Genomic DNA, 15764 nt, shown 5'->3' with positions numbered 1-15764 from the left:
TGAGTTCAACGTTCACACGCCGAAGACCTCGCAGTTATCGCGGTAATTTACGATACATGCAACTGCAGTACCTGCGACGCCATTTTGGGTAAACGTCATCTCGCAAACCAATGAGCACGGTAGCCCTTACGGATCCAAGATGGCGCCCGTTTCCTCGTAAACCAGTGCTACTAGACGGTTCAAGTCAATCCATTCAGTCGGCTAAAACCATGGCGTCTGGGAGCACGGGGAGCAGGGTATCCTGTGGGAGAGACTTGAACTGTGTGCCGGAGGTAGCCGATACTTTGGCCGCTGTCGCCAAACTCGGGTGAGGATACCGCTGCACTCCGCGATGTCTCTTTTAGTTTTTTGGGCGGTAAAAGTGTGTCGGCGAGAGTGGTGGGCTAGTTTGCTAGCAGAGTCCGTGCGTGGTGTTTGCTAGCATGATGCCAGTGCGCGAGGCTCGCTAAGCTAGCCGGTGAATTACCAGCACGTGCCCAATCACAACGATGCGTGATACCAGTGTGAAGTGTTTATTCTACTCGTATTGTCTGTTTTGGTTGTATTGTTGTGTGAGCTGGCGGGGAAGTAAGTGAAATAAACCGTTATGTTTGTTTGCTCTTCGCCTCTGCATGACATTATACATGATATCGACGCTAAAATGCAATGCTCTTTTTCTCTTGTGCACAGGTTTGACTTCCTGTGCATGCCCCTGTTCCACTCGAGGTTGAGGAGGGAGTTTGAGTTGGAGCCCGCTAAATCCCGATCCGGCGCTCATACGCGATCAGATCTGCTGCTGTGTGGAAGAGGTTGGTCTCTTTCAATTCAGTTTATTTCGTATAGCCCAAGATCACAAATGGAAGATTTGCCTCGGAGGGCTTTACAACCTGTACAGATAACCTCCCTGTTCCAGGACCTCATCGGATCAGGAAAAACTCCCCCAAATAAAGATAATAAAAACCCTTTCACAGGGAAAAAGGGGAAGAAACCTGAGGGAGAGCAACAGAGGAGGACCCCTCTCCCAGGATGGACAGAAACTAGAGGCGAGGAAGCACAGAGGCTCCCGGAAAGAAGTAGAGTTAGTAAAGTGCATTGAAAGACAATAATTTATCCATAAGGGGAGGAAAAAAGAAAAGGGATATGAGAAAAAAAAGAAGAGAAAGAAGGAGGGGAGGAGTTCAGTGTATCATAAGATGCCCCCAGCAGTCTAGCCCTATAGCAGCATATCTAAGGGGAGGAGGGTCAGGGTTTTTCTCCAGTCTCAAATCATGTTAGGGGTTAAGAGTGCTTTTATTCTGCTCTCTCTGTCAATAAGGGAACTATTGCAACGGCCCCCTGATGGATCATTATAAGGGTTGAAGCGGGGGTACAATAACTTTTTTAAATTACAGTTTTGATTGAGAATTTTAGAGTACAGGAAACACAATGCTGGAAAATCACAGACACTCAAAAAAGAAAGGACATCATAAGAGATCTTGTTTGTTTGATATTTGCACCTCAAGATGTCAGTGTACTGTTAAATATGTATGTGACTTACCTGTTAGGACATCTTTTTCCATTGGCCTGTCTATTGTGGGATCACTAACCAACAAACAAAAATGCTGTTGTTTGCTAAACATGATGCTAGTAAAAGTCAACTAACTCAAAGGTTTTATAAACTGTTGTAATAAATCAGTTAATGCCCCTTTTTTTATTTCGCTTTGTCTAGATTGGAATACTCTTATTGTTGGGAAGCTTTCTCAATGGGTCGACGCAGATTCAGAGATCGAGATCGAGCGCCGAAACTCAGAGGCTGTAAGTTCCTCAACTTGGTGAACGTAATTATTGATCCTAAAATAAAATACCAAAAGTGTTTTGCTCTCCAGATTTGATGGCATAAGTCCTGTCAACCCGCTCTGAATCTGTCTCCTTGCCCGCTCGTCCTTCTTTTCCCTTTTGTTTCTGTCCAGGCTCTGGCTCAGGAGCTAAACTTCTCAGCCTACCTGGGTCTGCCTGTCTTCATGATGCCTTTAAAGGGCCCCCACTGTGCCAATCTAGCCCGTCTGCTGCTGAACCACATCCACACTGGACACCACACCTCAAATGTAAGCTAGAGCCCGAATCAACTACAACGTGCACAGGTAGATTGCTTTTTTTAATCTTGTCGAAAATTCTCTTTAACTAACTTTTGTTGTCTGATCAGTTCTGGATACGTGTCCCGCTGATGGCGTCGGAGGACACGCGGGAAGATCTGATCGAGAACGAACCAAGCACCAGTGGCGATGACACAAGTGTTGATGAGAAGACCTGGGGCTGGTTAGTCCACGTCCTGAACAGTCGAGTGCAGTCTGCATGCTAATACAGCTGCCATTGATTTCCTTTAAAACCGAGACTCATTTTGTTTACTTCCCTCTCTCCCTTTAGGTGGCACTCATTTAGAACCCTTTGTGATTACAACAAGAGGATCTGTCTCGGTGAGAGAGAGTTAGCACACTGTGAAACACAAGCCTGGAGCAAAGTCAGTGCATTAAGAATAAATAATTATGGTTGTGTCTGGGCCTGAAGATGTGCTTTTCTTTTTGTATTCCTGAAGCTATTGAAGTTGGAGCAGACATGCCGTCAGATGCAGTGATTGATAAGTGGCTCGGGGAGCCTATCAAAGCAGCCATACTTCCCACCAGCATCTTCTTAACTAATAAGAAGGGTTTCCCTGTTCTGTCCAAAGCCCATCAACGAATCATCTTCAGTCTTTTCAAGGTATGATTCCACAGCTTCAACTAAAATAATAAAAAAAGTAAACTGCCAAATGCGGAAGTGTAGTTTTTAATAAAAACAATCCGTCTTTTTTCTTAGTTAGAGGCGCAGTTCATCTTCACAGGCGCCAATCGCCACACTGAGAAGAACTTCCAGTCTTACCTGCAGTACCTGGAATACCTCAACCAGAACCGGCCTGCGCCCAATTCGTACGAGCTCTTCGCCAAGGGCTACGAGGATTATCTGCAGTCTCCCCTGCAGGTATGGAATGTCCATTAGGTTTTCACAAATACAAAGAAGAAATGTTACTTTCATCTTTTGAAGCTATGAAGACTAAAGGTGTGTTTTTGTTCCTCCATCAGCCCCTCATGGACAATCTGGAGTCTCAGACATATGAAGTGTTTGAGAAGGATCCTATCAAATATTCACAGTACCAACAGGTAAGACCAGTAAACCCTTAAGTCAGCCATTCAAATCAAACCTGTCGTTCACGGTATGTCTTGCGTATTTGAACACAGCATTCACGGAGGGCATGTACAGCTTTTCGGGTGCATTAAATTTTGAGTGTTCTCTAGTCAATGTGTGCGTCTGTAACTGAAGGGAGAGTACGGACAGGACTCATTGTCACTTGTGTAGTGCTCTCACACTATCGACATATTGATCCACTTGCTTTGTCCCTGTGTCTACAGGCTGTATATAAATGTCTACTTGACAGAGTTCCTGAGGAGCAGAAAGACACAAACGTCCAGTGAGTATCTGTATTCAAATGTTGCAAACGACAACACTTAAAACAATTTGTATTTGTTTGACTGGCACAGTGCACAGCCCCTTGGCGACACCCGATTTAGCTATTGGTTAATTTATACCTGTCATTCCTGGGCACTAAACAAGATAATAACGTCGCAGTTAAGAAAGTTAACACCGACCGGAGCATAAAACATCAGTAAAAGACATTCACTATACAAGAACCACATCAGGGCAGCACCACAACAAGATTTTTGTATTGAGATGCATCAAGTTTGCTTTCATGTGCGTCAGTGTCATGATTGGTTTGATTTATTTATTGCCGTGATTTTTGTCGTGAATTCAAAGGCCCGTAAGGCCGCAGCACACTCTCATAGAATTTGGTGCTGACCTCCAAAGGTTTGTATCTCTAAGGCTGAAAGATGATGTCTCATTGTCGCAGGGTGTTAATGGTGTTGGGAGCCGGTCGGGGTCCCCTGGTCAATGCGTCCCTGCGAGCTGCCAGACAGGCCGACAGGAAGCTGAAGGTGTACGCGGTGGAGAAGAATCCCAACGCGGTAATCACGTGAGTGGAATACATGTCAAAGCTTGTGTCTGTGCAGTTTTAAATTTTCTACAGCCGAACATAAGGATGAGTCCTTTCCCCTCTAACTATAAAGCAGCGGTGGAAATGACGTCTGCTGAAGTGTATTTCACCGCGACCTGAATGTGTGTTTTCATTAATTGATTTCGTGACAAACACTGTCTTGCTTTACTTTTCACCCTTTTTCCAAACTTGGAATGTGGGTATTGGCAATGGTGGTAAAAGTACTTAAGTAAACCCGGAGAGTAAAAGTCCTACTCAGAATGAAAGGAGTATTATCGGCACAACATTTCGAGTTTGGCTAAAACAACAAAGAAAGAAAAGGCTGAGCATTCAGTATGTTTTCAAAAGGCGCTCACCAGGTGCATATCAATTCATGCAACCTAAAAATGTCAAATGCTGGTTTTATTGTTGCCTCACACAAACGATCAACCAACTTCTGTACTGGTTCAGGCTGGAGAATTGGCGCTTTGAGGAGTGGGGGGATCAGGTGTCGGTGGTGTCGTGTGACATGCGTGACTGGGCGGCACCCGAGAAAGCCGACATCATCGTCAGCGAGTTGCTGGGATCGTTTGGTGACAACGAACTTTCCCCCGAGTGCTTAGATGGAGCACAGCACTTCCTCAAAGGTACTTGAGTTTTGTGGCAATTGTGAACTCTCTTTGCCCCCCACCCTCCCACCCTTTTTTATTTTTATTTGTAAAAGTATTAACTACAAATGCAGTTGCAAAGTCATTGAAAGCAGGTCGTCTGCCACATCAACCGCAAGGAAAGCATTTGTCCTCCATTACCCTTTTACGCTCCCCTGCATCTCAAAGCACTTTCTCTTTTCCTCGTCTGACCACGTCTTTCTCAGATGACGGAGTGAGCATCCCCTCTTCCTACACGTCCTTCCTGGCTCCTCTGTCCTCCTCCAAGCTCTACAACGAGGTACGAGGGTGCCGGGAGCGCGACAAGGACCCGGAGTGCCACTTTGAGACACCCTACGTGGTGCGCCTCCATAACTTCCACCAGTTGGCTGAGCCCAAAGCGTGCTTCACCTTCATACACCCTACAAAAGGTAGGCTCAAACGCACACGACTCATATGGCATGTCCCGTGGGAAAAAAAAATCCACGTTGACTCTTTAACTCTTTCGCTGCTGCGTCTTTCAGATATGGACAACAACCGGTATCAGTGCCTCAGATTCTCAGTAGATTGCAACACCGTGCTGCATGGTTTCGCCGGCTACTTTGAGACCACGCTGTACAAAGATGTCACACTCAGTAAGTCTTCTTTATTTAGAGGGAAGTCGTGTTGTGGCAAGATTGGATCTAAATGTTGATGTTGATGTTGATGTTGTGTGTGTGTGTGTGTGTGTGTGTGTGTGTGTGTGTGTGTGTGTCAGGTATAAAACCCGCCACGCATTCGCCTGGAATGTTTTCCTGGTTCCCCATCTTCTTCCCCCTCAAAGTGAGTGACAAAGACAAAAACTTTCTCACCATGAACAGTGCATATCAGTTTCATTCGCTTATCAATCCCCAAATTGTTCTTCCTGACAGCAACCCATCTCTATATCCCGGGATGAGGATGTCGCAGTGCGCTTCTGGCGCTGCAACAACGGGAAGAAGGTGTGGTATGAATGGGCCGTGACTGAGCCCTCCTGCTCCGCCATCCACAATCCAGCTGGACGCTCCTACACCATCGGCCTGTGATGACGACATGTCAGCAAAACCCATCCACACACACACTTTCTCACATCTTTCTGTACGACTTGGTGGCCGTCCAAGTGTCCCGGCTCTTTTATTTTTATATATATATATATATATATATATATATATATATATATATATATATATATATATATATATATATATATATATATATATATATATATATATATATATATATAACACACACACACCGTTAAAACCTGAACTTGTGGTGCAAAACCCATAAAGTGCAGTCCGGGTTTTAAAGAGACCGGTGTTGGACACTTATAAGTTTTCAAATAACAAAAAGAGTTGATTGGATGAACCATGTTTTTCAGTGTGTGTTTTTGAAAGTCTGTTCAAGCCGGCATTGACCATCACCTGTACACAAAATGTATTATTGCTGTGAGATTGGCTCATTCAGATTAGGTCAAACACCTCGTCACTGGTTTATTGTAAATCCTCTGCCCCCATTCTTCTGAACAGACGTTGCAGACACACTCAACCCAACCGAACCTTTGCCTTATCCAACACAAATTTCATGCTGATACTTGCGTACTGATGAAATGTCCTTCCCCTCAGCAGAAGAGGGTCAGAGGAAGGTTATGCCATCAGGTCACATACCTTATTATTTTTGGGGCTGTCTCTGATGGCTTTTTGTTTCTGTGTTTGAACGATGTCAATTAAAAACAATGTTATGTACTCCTTTGGGGATGAACTTTGTTGTTTGATACCATCTGCACTCTGCAAGTTATTGGGGTCATAATGTAAGTCATTATAAATGTCTGAGTCTTTTTAGAATGAAACCAGAAGCAGTGTTGTCTGTTGTCATTAATATGAGATGGCAGGGAGGATGGTTTATTGTCCAGTAGATTTCTCCCTTGGATGATAATCTGTTGGCTCACAAGAAATCAATGTGTTCATGGACAACTGGCAGGTGTACTGTTAAATAATGTATTTGTTAGTGTAAATAAATCTTGTGCCTGATTTGCAGTGATTCAGGCATCGTTACAGACCTGTCGGATGTAACGAAGCGTAGTCATCAGCTCTAAACTTCAGTTATGCAGCGAGCAAGTGTTTTTCTGTATCTATACAACGGTCAAAGTTAAATTTAACCCTTGGAGTACAAAAGCTGCTAAATATGCTCTTTAATCACAGCTGATCCAGCTCAATATGATGTAACGTCAGCATGAGCATTTCTGAAACCTGCAATCACACACACACACACAAACTGGGGTCAAAGGGTAATTAAAGTGTTAACAAATAATACATTTGTAAATGTTATATGTTTTATAGGTAATGCAAGTTTATTTGTATAGCTCATTTCAACAAGGCGATTCAAAGTGCTTCACATAAAACCATCACAAGCAGATTTAAACAACAATTTAGAAAACATTAAAACAGTCAGATTTAAAATATTTATATATAAAATATAGAAGAACTGCAGACAGCAGACTTATCTATATAAGATTGTACACTGTGTTAAACTAGTGTTTGCAGGCAAGTATGACTAAGTAACTTCATAAGCTTAAACTTACAGTTCCACAAAAGCTAAGAGCAGTGCCAATCAAATTTATGGTCTTATAGGAGATGAAAAATAAAATAAAAGGTATATTTAGGCAACATATAAAAGGTAAGCGTAAGCGGGCTATTAGGAGAAGTGTGTCTTCAGGAGCTTGGGGTCCTTCCTCGAAAGGGCGGGGTGAGAGACGTTTTGAGGCTGCGAAGCTGATTGGTTGAAAATATTTACCTTTTCTTGTTATCTCGGCCAGCCGGGAGGTCCAAGGCCCGAGCATGAAGCCCGTCACCTCACAGGCAGCTTTTTAGGGGGGTTCAAGTCAAGCTGCTGAACAAGGTGGGTCCCTTACTTTAGTAACTGTTGCTTCGGGTTTTACGCCGCAAAACAAAGAGCAAGAGGTTAAGTGTGACGGTTAATTGCTCATTCAGGAACAAACGTTGCATGTCGGTCACTGTCACGAGGCGTGTTGAACCCGCGAATTTTTTTAATTACTTTTAACACCTCAACATTAACCAGTTTGTAACGTTATGTGTCTCAATGTACTTATCATTGCGAACATGTGTTAATGGTAAACTCTCCAGACCGAGAGGCCGCCTCGGTTCATCTTCATTATTCACGCGAGGACGCGGCTTCTAATTTGAGCACGAGCCTCCTGCAGCCAACTGAAGATGTCACCAATACCACCAGCATTCATTAGTATCAGTATTATTCATTCAAAACAAATTCTGCCTTCACACTTAATTGATATTAGCAGACTCGGCAAAGCAGGAGCCTCGACTTGAGGATGAGCAGCAGCAGCAGCAGCGGTGTCGGCAGCAGCAGCAGCAGCAGCCTCGGCGGGGCCGGAGCCCCGCAGCCCCGCAGCCCGCAGACCGGTGCGGGAGCGGCGGCTGGACCTTCCGGGGTGACGCTGAAGAAACAGATCGGCCTGCTCAGCGCCTGTGCCATTATAATCGGTAAGAACCTCCATGGTGTGTTTCCCACGGCTGGTGAACTCCCACCAATTTTTTTTAAGAGTTTAAAGCGACCAAAATATTTTATGACTGTGTTGCCAATCATCGGTACTTCATACTGTGATGCTTTGTCATAATTTGTGGTTTTAAATAATGGGCTTAGGCTGAGGGGAACAAACCAGTTATTTTCATCAAATTTAAATTGAGTTTCACTTGGGATTCATTACAGTAGAGATTTTATCCAACCTGTATTTTCATTTAAAACAATCCCTAAATTAGTTTCCTCTGTAAGGTGGTGGGGCTCCTATTTATATTCAAGGGTTTAAGATCTACGTGTAGAAGAAAGTATATCCTCCAGTTAATTAGAATCTATATTATGTGGTTATAATAGCAGTCACACTCAATAGATGTGCATTTTCAGGGTTACGGTGGAATAATTATTCCAGTGTGTCTTAGACTAACAGTGCCGTCTCATAATGGTGGTCTACCAGTACGACATGATATGGTCAAATTAAAAAAGGCTGGTACATTATACATATTAAATAAGTGTAATATAATCTGATGTGAAATTTAGTAGTAGTAGTAGTCGCAAAACAAAATTCATTATAGTATTGCATATTGTAAGTAGTAAGTCTTCAAAAATACATTATCTATCCATTTGTACACTTAGGTATTGACAAAAGAAAAAACACACTTGCAGTAGACACGTCGCAAACTCGCCACGCCACCGCAGACACGCCGCTGCAGAGAAAGGGCTAACAAAATGTCAATGAAAAGCAATTCAACTAATGAGTGTCCACTAATTGTTGATACCACATTTTTTTATCACCTTCTTAAACATGGTTAGTGTGGTCGTCTTTTAAAAAAAATTATTTTTGGAAGAAAAGTAGCTGTAGCCTAGTTGTAATATATTGAGTAATTATGGATAATGAATGAGTGTAAAAGCTTATTGATCTTCTCCCTCTGTTGGTGCGTCTTTTCATTTCATTCAAACTGCACAAGATGCCAAATGCATTCTTTAAAATAAATCTGGGTAAGCAGGGTCTCCTGAGTGTACTGCTATTGTCTGAAAATGTCAGTGGATGTTTTCAACAAGGTTGTATTTGACTTTTGGATTCGTTTATTGGTCCCAGGAGCCACACAATGTGAACTCGGAAGTTTCAAAAATCTTGTATATACTCCTTTTAAAACAAAGACAATTTTAATATAATTCTGGAAAAACAAGCAACTACAAAGGTGGTAATTGTCAGTCTTGTGTCGCTGCCGCCGCAGTAGTAACAACCTTCCACTACCTTCAGATGTAAAATGGACGATGCGCCACAATTTTGACATTGGTCCAAATTATAATTGGTCCCAAAAAAGCCGGTTTCCCCCCACATGGGCTGAGCAGAAGTGAGCATATGGGACATGGGGATAGCTGTTTGTCTTTTATAATATTATAGCCTTTGTGAAACAAATTTATGCTCCAGTAGCGTGGGCCATGCACAAAAATGTCACTTGTGGTGATCCATAGGTGACATAAGTGTTGTATAAAAAACAACTTGACGTTAAAGCGCAGGGTATTTCTGTACTGGTTTGTGATGTGACAATAACTTGTATCTCTTTTTTTATAGCCTGAGATCTGTTGCTGTGGCTTTATGCTTTTTTTGTTCATGCTTCCCACAGTTCATATGCATATTATCTGCTAATTTATGCTTCATACAAAAGATTTATGACTTATCTCATTGCATTCACACTATTTAAAACAATATTAGACTGACGTTAATATGCCAGAAAATCCAAGCAACTGCTTCTGATTTATTTCTCTTAATTTCTCCTGTCTGTTTTTATTTTTAACTCTCTCAGGTAACATCATTGGATCAGGGATTTTTGTGAGTCCTAAGGGGGTCCTGGAGAATGCTGGCTCAGTGGGTCTGGCCATCATTGTGTGGGTTTCCACCGGAGTTGTCACAGCCATTGGTGCGATCTGCTATGCAGAGTTAGGGGTGACCATCCCCAAGTCGGGGGGAGACTACTTATATGTCAACGACATATTTGGATCTTTGGCTGGGTGAGAACAAATGCTGTTTGTGTGCTCCAATTTTGCTCCAACGATGCATTAAATTTGCCTTAGGAAATGACATAGCAAGAGCCATACTTCCAAACCATGTTGACCGTATAATAAAAGTCTCTCCTAATGTTTTGCGTTGTGTTCCCAGACTGTCACTGAACCACTTCCACTCATTTATCCTGACTTTAACGACGATGCATTTCTATAATACACTTAACCAATATTCTTCAGTTGGGTGTGTGACAAGTCTGCTGCCATGTCTCCTCAACCGCCTGCTGCTGCTGTCTCTCAGGTTTCTGCGTCTGTGGATCGCAGTGCTGATCATCATTCCGACTAACCAGGCTGTGTTTGCTCTCACCTTCTCAAACTACATCCTGCAGCCCCTTTTTTCCTCCTGCCTTCCCCCAGAAAGCAGCACGCGCCTGCTTGCTACTGCCTGCCTGCGTGAGTCATGAAATTAAACTCGAGATTAAATGGCTGTCGTTTTGAGGAATTCATTTTGGGCATGAATCTATTTTAAAAGACTTTTTAAACCCTTTTTATTAGAAGAACTTTGTGTGTATCTGTGAGGAAAATAACAAAATTGAGAGAACTTAATAATATTTGCTTGGGCATGATTATCATCTTGTACAAATTGCTCAAAATGTGTTGCTGGACATTGATGAGCCGCGCAACAAGACGTCGCATTAATAATGCATAAGTTGTATTCTAGGCATTGTGAGAGTTTGAGACTTACTGAGGACTTAAAGTCATGGTGGTGCTTCAAGCTAAATGCTAACTACAGCCTCACAGAGCTGCTAGCATGGCTGTATCCCTGGGTCCCTGTATGACTAACTGCATGGAAGAGAGATGCTTAATTTGCTCGGGTCTACCTTAATGTGTACAGGTAATCATGCAAACCCTGGGAAATGCATGTTATACTGAACACTGTTCAGAAGATTGGTCACGCAAATACTTTTCTGCAGAAGTTGTTTTTTTTTCTACGGAGGCCGGCTTTTATTTATATTGCTGTGCTTATGTCAAGCAACGTTTGCACTAGTTTCACATAAGTGCCACTCGGAAGATTAATACTGGCTTTGTTACTGCCTTGTGAGAAGAAACGTCTTCAATCAGACATTCATTGCCACATGATGGGCATGTGAGGCCATCATCACATTCCCATCATAACATGAGTTTAAAATATAGGATCTAATCGGTCAAATCAGTTGAAGTATTTAGCTGTGTGTCTGTGTCTATACCATGAAAAATTAGACAATTTTAGAGGATAAGTTTTCTAGAAGGTAGCACATTTGCATTGTTTCTATAATGGGCCAAAACCATTCCTCCCATGTCAACAGGCATCATTCTAACTTTTCTCTTGCTGTCCTGCAGTGTTCTTGACATGGGTGAACTGCTCCAGCGTGCGCTGGGCCATGTATGTCCAAGATATCTTCACAACCGGCAAGCTTTTGGCCTTGGTTCTCATCATAATCCTGGGTGTTGTGGAAGTAGTCAAAGGTAGCGTGTCTCTTTCACTCAGCCCGTTTCTTTCTGTCCACGTCTCTAGTCGTTCCATATCATTTTTTGCTTTTCGCCCATTGTAAGGGAAGTGGCGGCAATTGTAGTTGCATGATGTCTGCAATGTATCCATCCCCCTCACCCCATGTAGCTTTACTCTTATGAATCATCTCATAACCCCCTCCCTATTTTTCTCGACCCTTACTAAAAAAAAGTTTTTAGCTATGATGCCAAAATGGCAGCAACGCTTTAGCCACAATATAGTTCCCTTGTGCCTTCCCCAGGATGTGATTCCAATGTGACAGAGGGACTACAGTCCCTCATAGCTCTTCATCCCACTCATTAATCCAACACGCACTCATTATGGGACCTAGCCCCCTCGTGTCCCACTCTGTGACAGAAGCTGGGGATGCAGAAAGTGACTATTTTTCTCCTATGAGAAAATAATATTCAGTGGGCTGAATTTTTACACTGTTAAAAATGGGGCTTAATTGTCTCCACCAATAAGATGCATGTAGAGGAGTAGACCTTAACGAGGTATTTTCATGTAATACAAGTTTGTAAACGCGTCAGACTTCTAAATCTGATTTAAAGGGCAGTAATGAACTGTAACATGGAAGGATCATAACAGAAACTGTAAATCCATGTAAAGGCCTCAAGTGTTGCGTCTGGCGGCCTCTGCTGTTCATGTAGTGAAGAAAAAGATGGACTTCTGAGGAAGTCTGACATTTACCTTGTGGCTCTCAGGTCACTATTACTGGTTGCAGCCAGTAAAAGCCTTTGAGACCTTCAGAGACTACGACGTCGGGCATTTGGCTCTGGCCTTCCTACAAGGCTCCTTTGCTTTCGCAGGCTGGAACAACCTTAACTACGTCACAGAGGAGCTGGTGAACCCGATCAGGTGAACAAGCATCAAAGTGCAAACATAACCATAGTTCATTAAATGATTTTTCAAAGGAGATTTGAGATTAAAAAACAAATGGTTTTATAAAGACCTAATTAAAAATAAATGAGTTTATAATAAAAAAACCAAATGTTAAAGAATACTTTGCGCAACATACGGAGAAGGCCACAATGTACACGGTTTAAGTAGCTTATTTGCTCAAATAAGCATTCAGCTTGAATTGAATATTTGTTTTAAGGGATGATTGTTGCCAAACGATGGCGCCGATTATGCGGTAGAGATTTCCACTCTTTGCATCTTAAAAGATTGCGAGAACTCTGGAAACTTGGAAATAAAAATTATTTGTACATGTAGATTTACTCTGTTTGACTGTAGTCGAAGGTTTGAAGTTTGACACTCCCACAGATAAATTAACAGTCAACGGAAATGGTTAATATACCTCGTCTTCCTTCTCACAGGAATCTGCCTTATGCGATCTTCATCTCCATCCCCGTGGTCACCTTCGTATACGTGTCCGCCAACCTGGCCTACATCACGGCCATGAGCCCCAAGGAGCTGCTCGCCTCCAATACTGTGGCAGTTGTGAGAAAATGCAGCCGTGTGTGTGTGTGTGTGTGTGTGTGTGTACACCTCGAAATGAAGGAGTTGCATTGAGAGTAACAGCATTAATCTGGCACTCCACATTGTAGCATAACTGATTGGCCTGCAATCCCTTTTTGATTAGTTGTTGTTCAGGTGTGTACTACTTGTTCTCTCACTCCCTCTGCTAACATTTCTCTCAGACATTTGGAGATAAATTGCTTGGCGTAATGTCATGGATCATGCCCATCTCTGTGGCGCTCTCCACCTTCGGCGGGGTCAATGGCTCCCTCTTCACATCGTCTCGGTCAGTTTGTCTTTCCCCGTTCTGTCCATTTCATCTTATTGCAGCTTCCATAGTTTTGTTTTGACCCAGATTGATAATTTAGCCTGTACATGGAGAGAGCTGGACAGGGAAAGGGAGGTGTGGGGGGGGGGGGGGGGGGAGGAAAGAGAAGCTTAACTGGAATAAAAATCATGGGCAGTATGAGATCTAGTTTTAGGGCACAGATTAACTTTTAGAGCACTTTTTTTGAGCATATTTGACTCGTAAAACAACCCCGCTTGATCAATAACACCTCCCAAAATACTGCGCCCACTGTTCTCTCCACCGGCACTCCCATAATCACCTGAGGTTCTCGGCTCGTGCAAGGAGAGCACCAGCTGGCTCTGGACTCTAACCTCTCTCTGGGTTTGTCGCTCAGGCTGTTTTTTTCCGGAGCGAGGGAAGGCCATCTCCCACGTCTGTTGGCCATGATTCACGTCAAAAACTGCACTCCCATCCCAGCCTTATTGTTCACTGTGAGTTCCTGAGCGCGCCCCCCCCTCCACCCCGGTTCCACTCGACAAACACGCAACATCTATTTTTTTTTTTTTTTTCCTAGCCATGTGTTCTTGTGCAGAAATGCTAACTTCCACCTCCCACCTCTCCACATTCAGGTGAGCTCCACCTTGCTGATGTTGTGCACCAGTGACATTTACACCCTCATAAACTACTTGGGTTTCATCAGCTACTTGTTCTATGGCATCACTATCGCCGGGCAGATTGTGCTGCGCATTAAAGAGCCCGACCTGTATCGACCAATCAAGGTAAAGACCCGGACGGAATGACTACAGAGATGATTTTTTTTTTTTTGCCAAAACTTCTATCTAATTCTGATTAATTGATAACCATTGATCCAATTTCACAAATCCTTTTAATAACCAAATAAAAAACAGATTGATCTTAAAAAGGTATCTATGTGGCAAATATGTATTTAAACTTTGTTTAATGGTAAGACCATGTGTGATTTGTGTATTTCCTCAACAACACAACCTGCTCTTCCTCCACCAGGTGAACCTGATGTTGCCAATGATCTACCTGCTGTTCTGGGCCTTCCTGTTGGTCTTCTCTTTCTACTCTGAGCCGGTTGTCTGCAGTACGGCTGTGGCCATCCTGATGACCGGTGTCCCAGTATATTTTCTTGGAGTCTACTGGGAAAACAAGCCGCGCTGTTTTTATAATGCCATTGGTAAGGGCAACGTCCTGGTGTCTTAGATAAAATGACATGTTATATTTATGTTCTGGAACTCTTTGAGGTAGGCAGACTCATTTGTCGCCATTTCAAAGTGAATTGCAGTGGGGATTGCTCATTAAATGGAGCAGTTAACGGAACGTACAGATGTTCCCTTTTTGCTGGTGTGTGTGTGTGTGTGTGTGTGTGTGTGTGTGTGTGTGTGTGTGTGTGTGTGTGTGTGTGTGTGTGTGTGTGTGTGTGTGTGTGTGTGTGTGTGAATTAAGAACAATTAACACTTACTATCAAAATGTTTCTCCCTCCCTCTGCATCCAGGTAAAATCACTCATCTGTGCCAGAAGCTCTGTATGGTGGTCTGTCCAGTCATGGTAGAGAGCAGGGGGCCTCAAAACCAAGGTGCTGATGATAATTACGACAGCTGATTGAACATTGCAGGAATGAACGCTGGAAAGGTCTCAAACTTTTGTGATTTTTGTGGGAAAAAAACTCAGAAAAAATGCTCCTACATATTCACTTCATTTTGGACAACACTGGAGTATCTTGTGCTGCTGTAACCGGCCTTAATACTCACCACCGTTTCAGTATGTGGTCTGGGAACAGATGTTGGAGAAATGTCACAGTTTGAATTTATGAAACATTGCAACTGACAATAAGACACCTGTCAGTTTTCATGTTGGAATTAAACTGCCCTGTCATTGCAGAGGAACATTTTAAGATGCAAGCTGTATGTATTTAAATGTTGTTCTATGTTCTCCCTGATTACAGTAACACTAAAATGAAACTCACCACTTGTTTAATGTTTTTATTTTTCTCATTCGACTCAAGCCATGTAATAATATTTAATTCATAATGCTCCCTTTTGAATAAATAGAGGCAGTGTCGGCTTTAGAGAGCAAATGTTCTCTAGTCTCTGATCATCACTATGGAGAGTTGAGAGCTAGCTGATTATTTTTCCTTGATGTTTGCTGAATATGCAGTCCCGAAGCTTTTCCTAAAAGTAGGGGGGTAAAGCTATATTC

The 15764-nt window shown here is 42.8% G+C and overlaps 2 protein-coding genes across 6 annotated transcripts; both read left to right on the top strand.

The window, feature by feature from the left end:
- The first annotated feature begins 163 nt into the window (after positions 1-163).
- On the top strand, positions 164-5810 carry prmt5 (protein arginine methyltransferase 5). The gene is made up of 16 exons (XM_068567501.1): positions 164-307; positions 670-788; positions 1688-1773; positions 1929-2063; positions 2162-2274; positions 2383-2432; positions 2552-2715; positions 2812-2973; positions 3075-3152; positions 3402-3460; positions 3899-4021; positions 4493-4668; positions 4896-5099; positions 5193-5303; positions 5426-5490; positions 5580-5810. Exons 1-16 carry the CDS (start codon positions 210-212, stop codon positions 5730-5732), a joined length of 1896 nt encoding a protein of 631 aa, XP_068423602.1. The 5' UTR covers positions 164-209; the 3' UTR covers positions 5733-5810.
- Positions 5811-7453: 1643 nt separating this feature from the next.
- Positions 7454-15499, top strand: slc7a8b (solute carrier family 7 member 8b). 5 transcript variants are annotated; one of them, XM_068567525.1, is made up of 12 exons: positions 7454-7584; positions 8000-8219; positions 10047-10251; positions 10544-10695; positions 11623-11748; positions 12496-12649; positions 13111-13252; positions 13435-13538; positions 13936-14032; positions 14171-14320; positions 14565-14742; positions 15061-15499. In XM_068567525.1, exons 2-12 carry the CDS (start codon positions 8033-8035, stop codon positions 15165-15167), a joined length of 1602 nt encoding a protein of 533 aa, XP_068423626.1. In that variant the 5' UTR covers positions 7454-7584; positions 8000-8032; the 3' UTR covers positions 15168-15499. The 5 variants fall into 5 exon arrangements, with proteins under 5 accessions (XP_068423626.1, XP_068423653.1, XP_068423636.1 ...); XM_068567552.1 differs by having other exon boundaries at positions 7493-7584; positions 8003-8204; positions 13111-13234; XM_068567535.1 differs by having other exon boundaries at positions 7493-7584; positions 8003-8204.
- Positions 15500-15764: the final 265 nt, after the last annotated feature.

Source organism: Clinocottus analis, unplaced genomic scaffold (genome assembly GCF_023055335.1).
Source record: "Clinocottus analis isolate CAN_PGR_092001 unplaced genomic scaffold, fCliAna1.0.p SCAF_11, whole genome shotgun sequence".
NCBI lineage: Eukaryota > Metazoa > Chordata > Actinopteri > Perciformes > Cottidae > Clinocottus > Clinocottus analis.
Note: the sequence above shows the minus strand (reverse complement) of the source record. Positions and strands in the feature narration are given on the sequence as shown.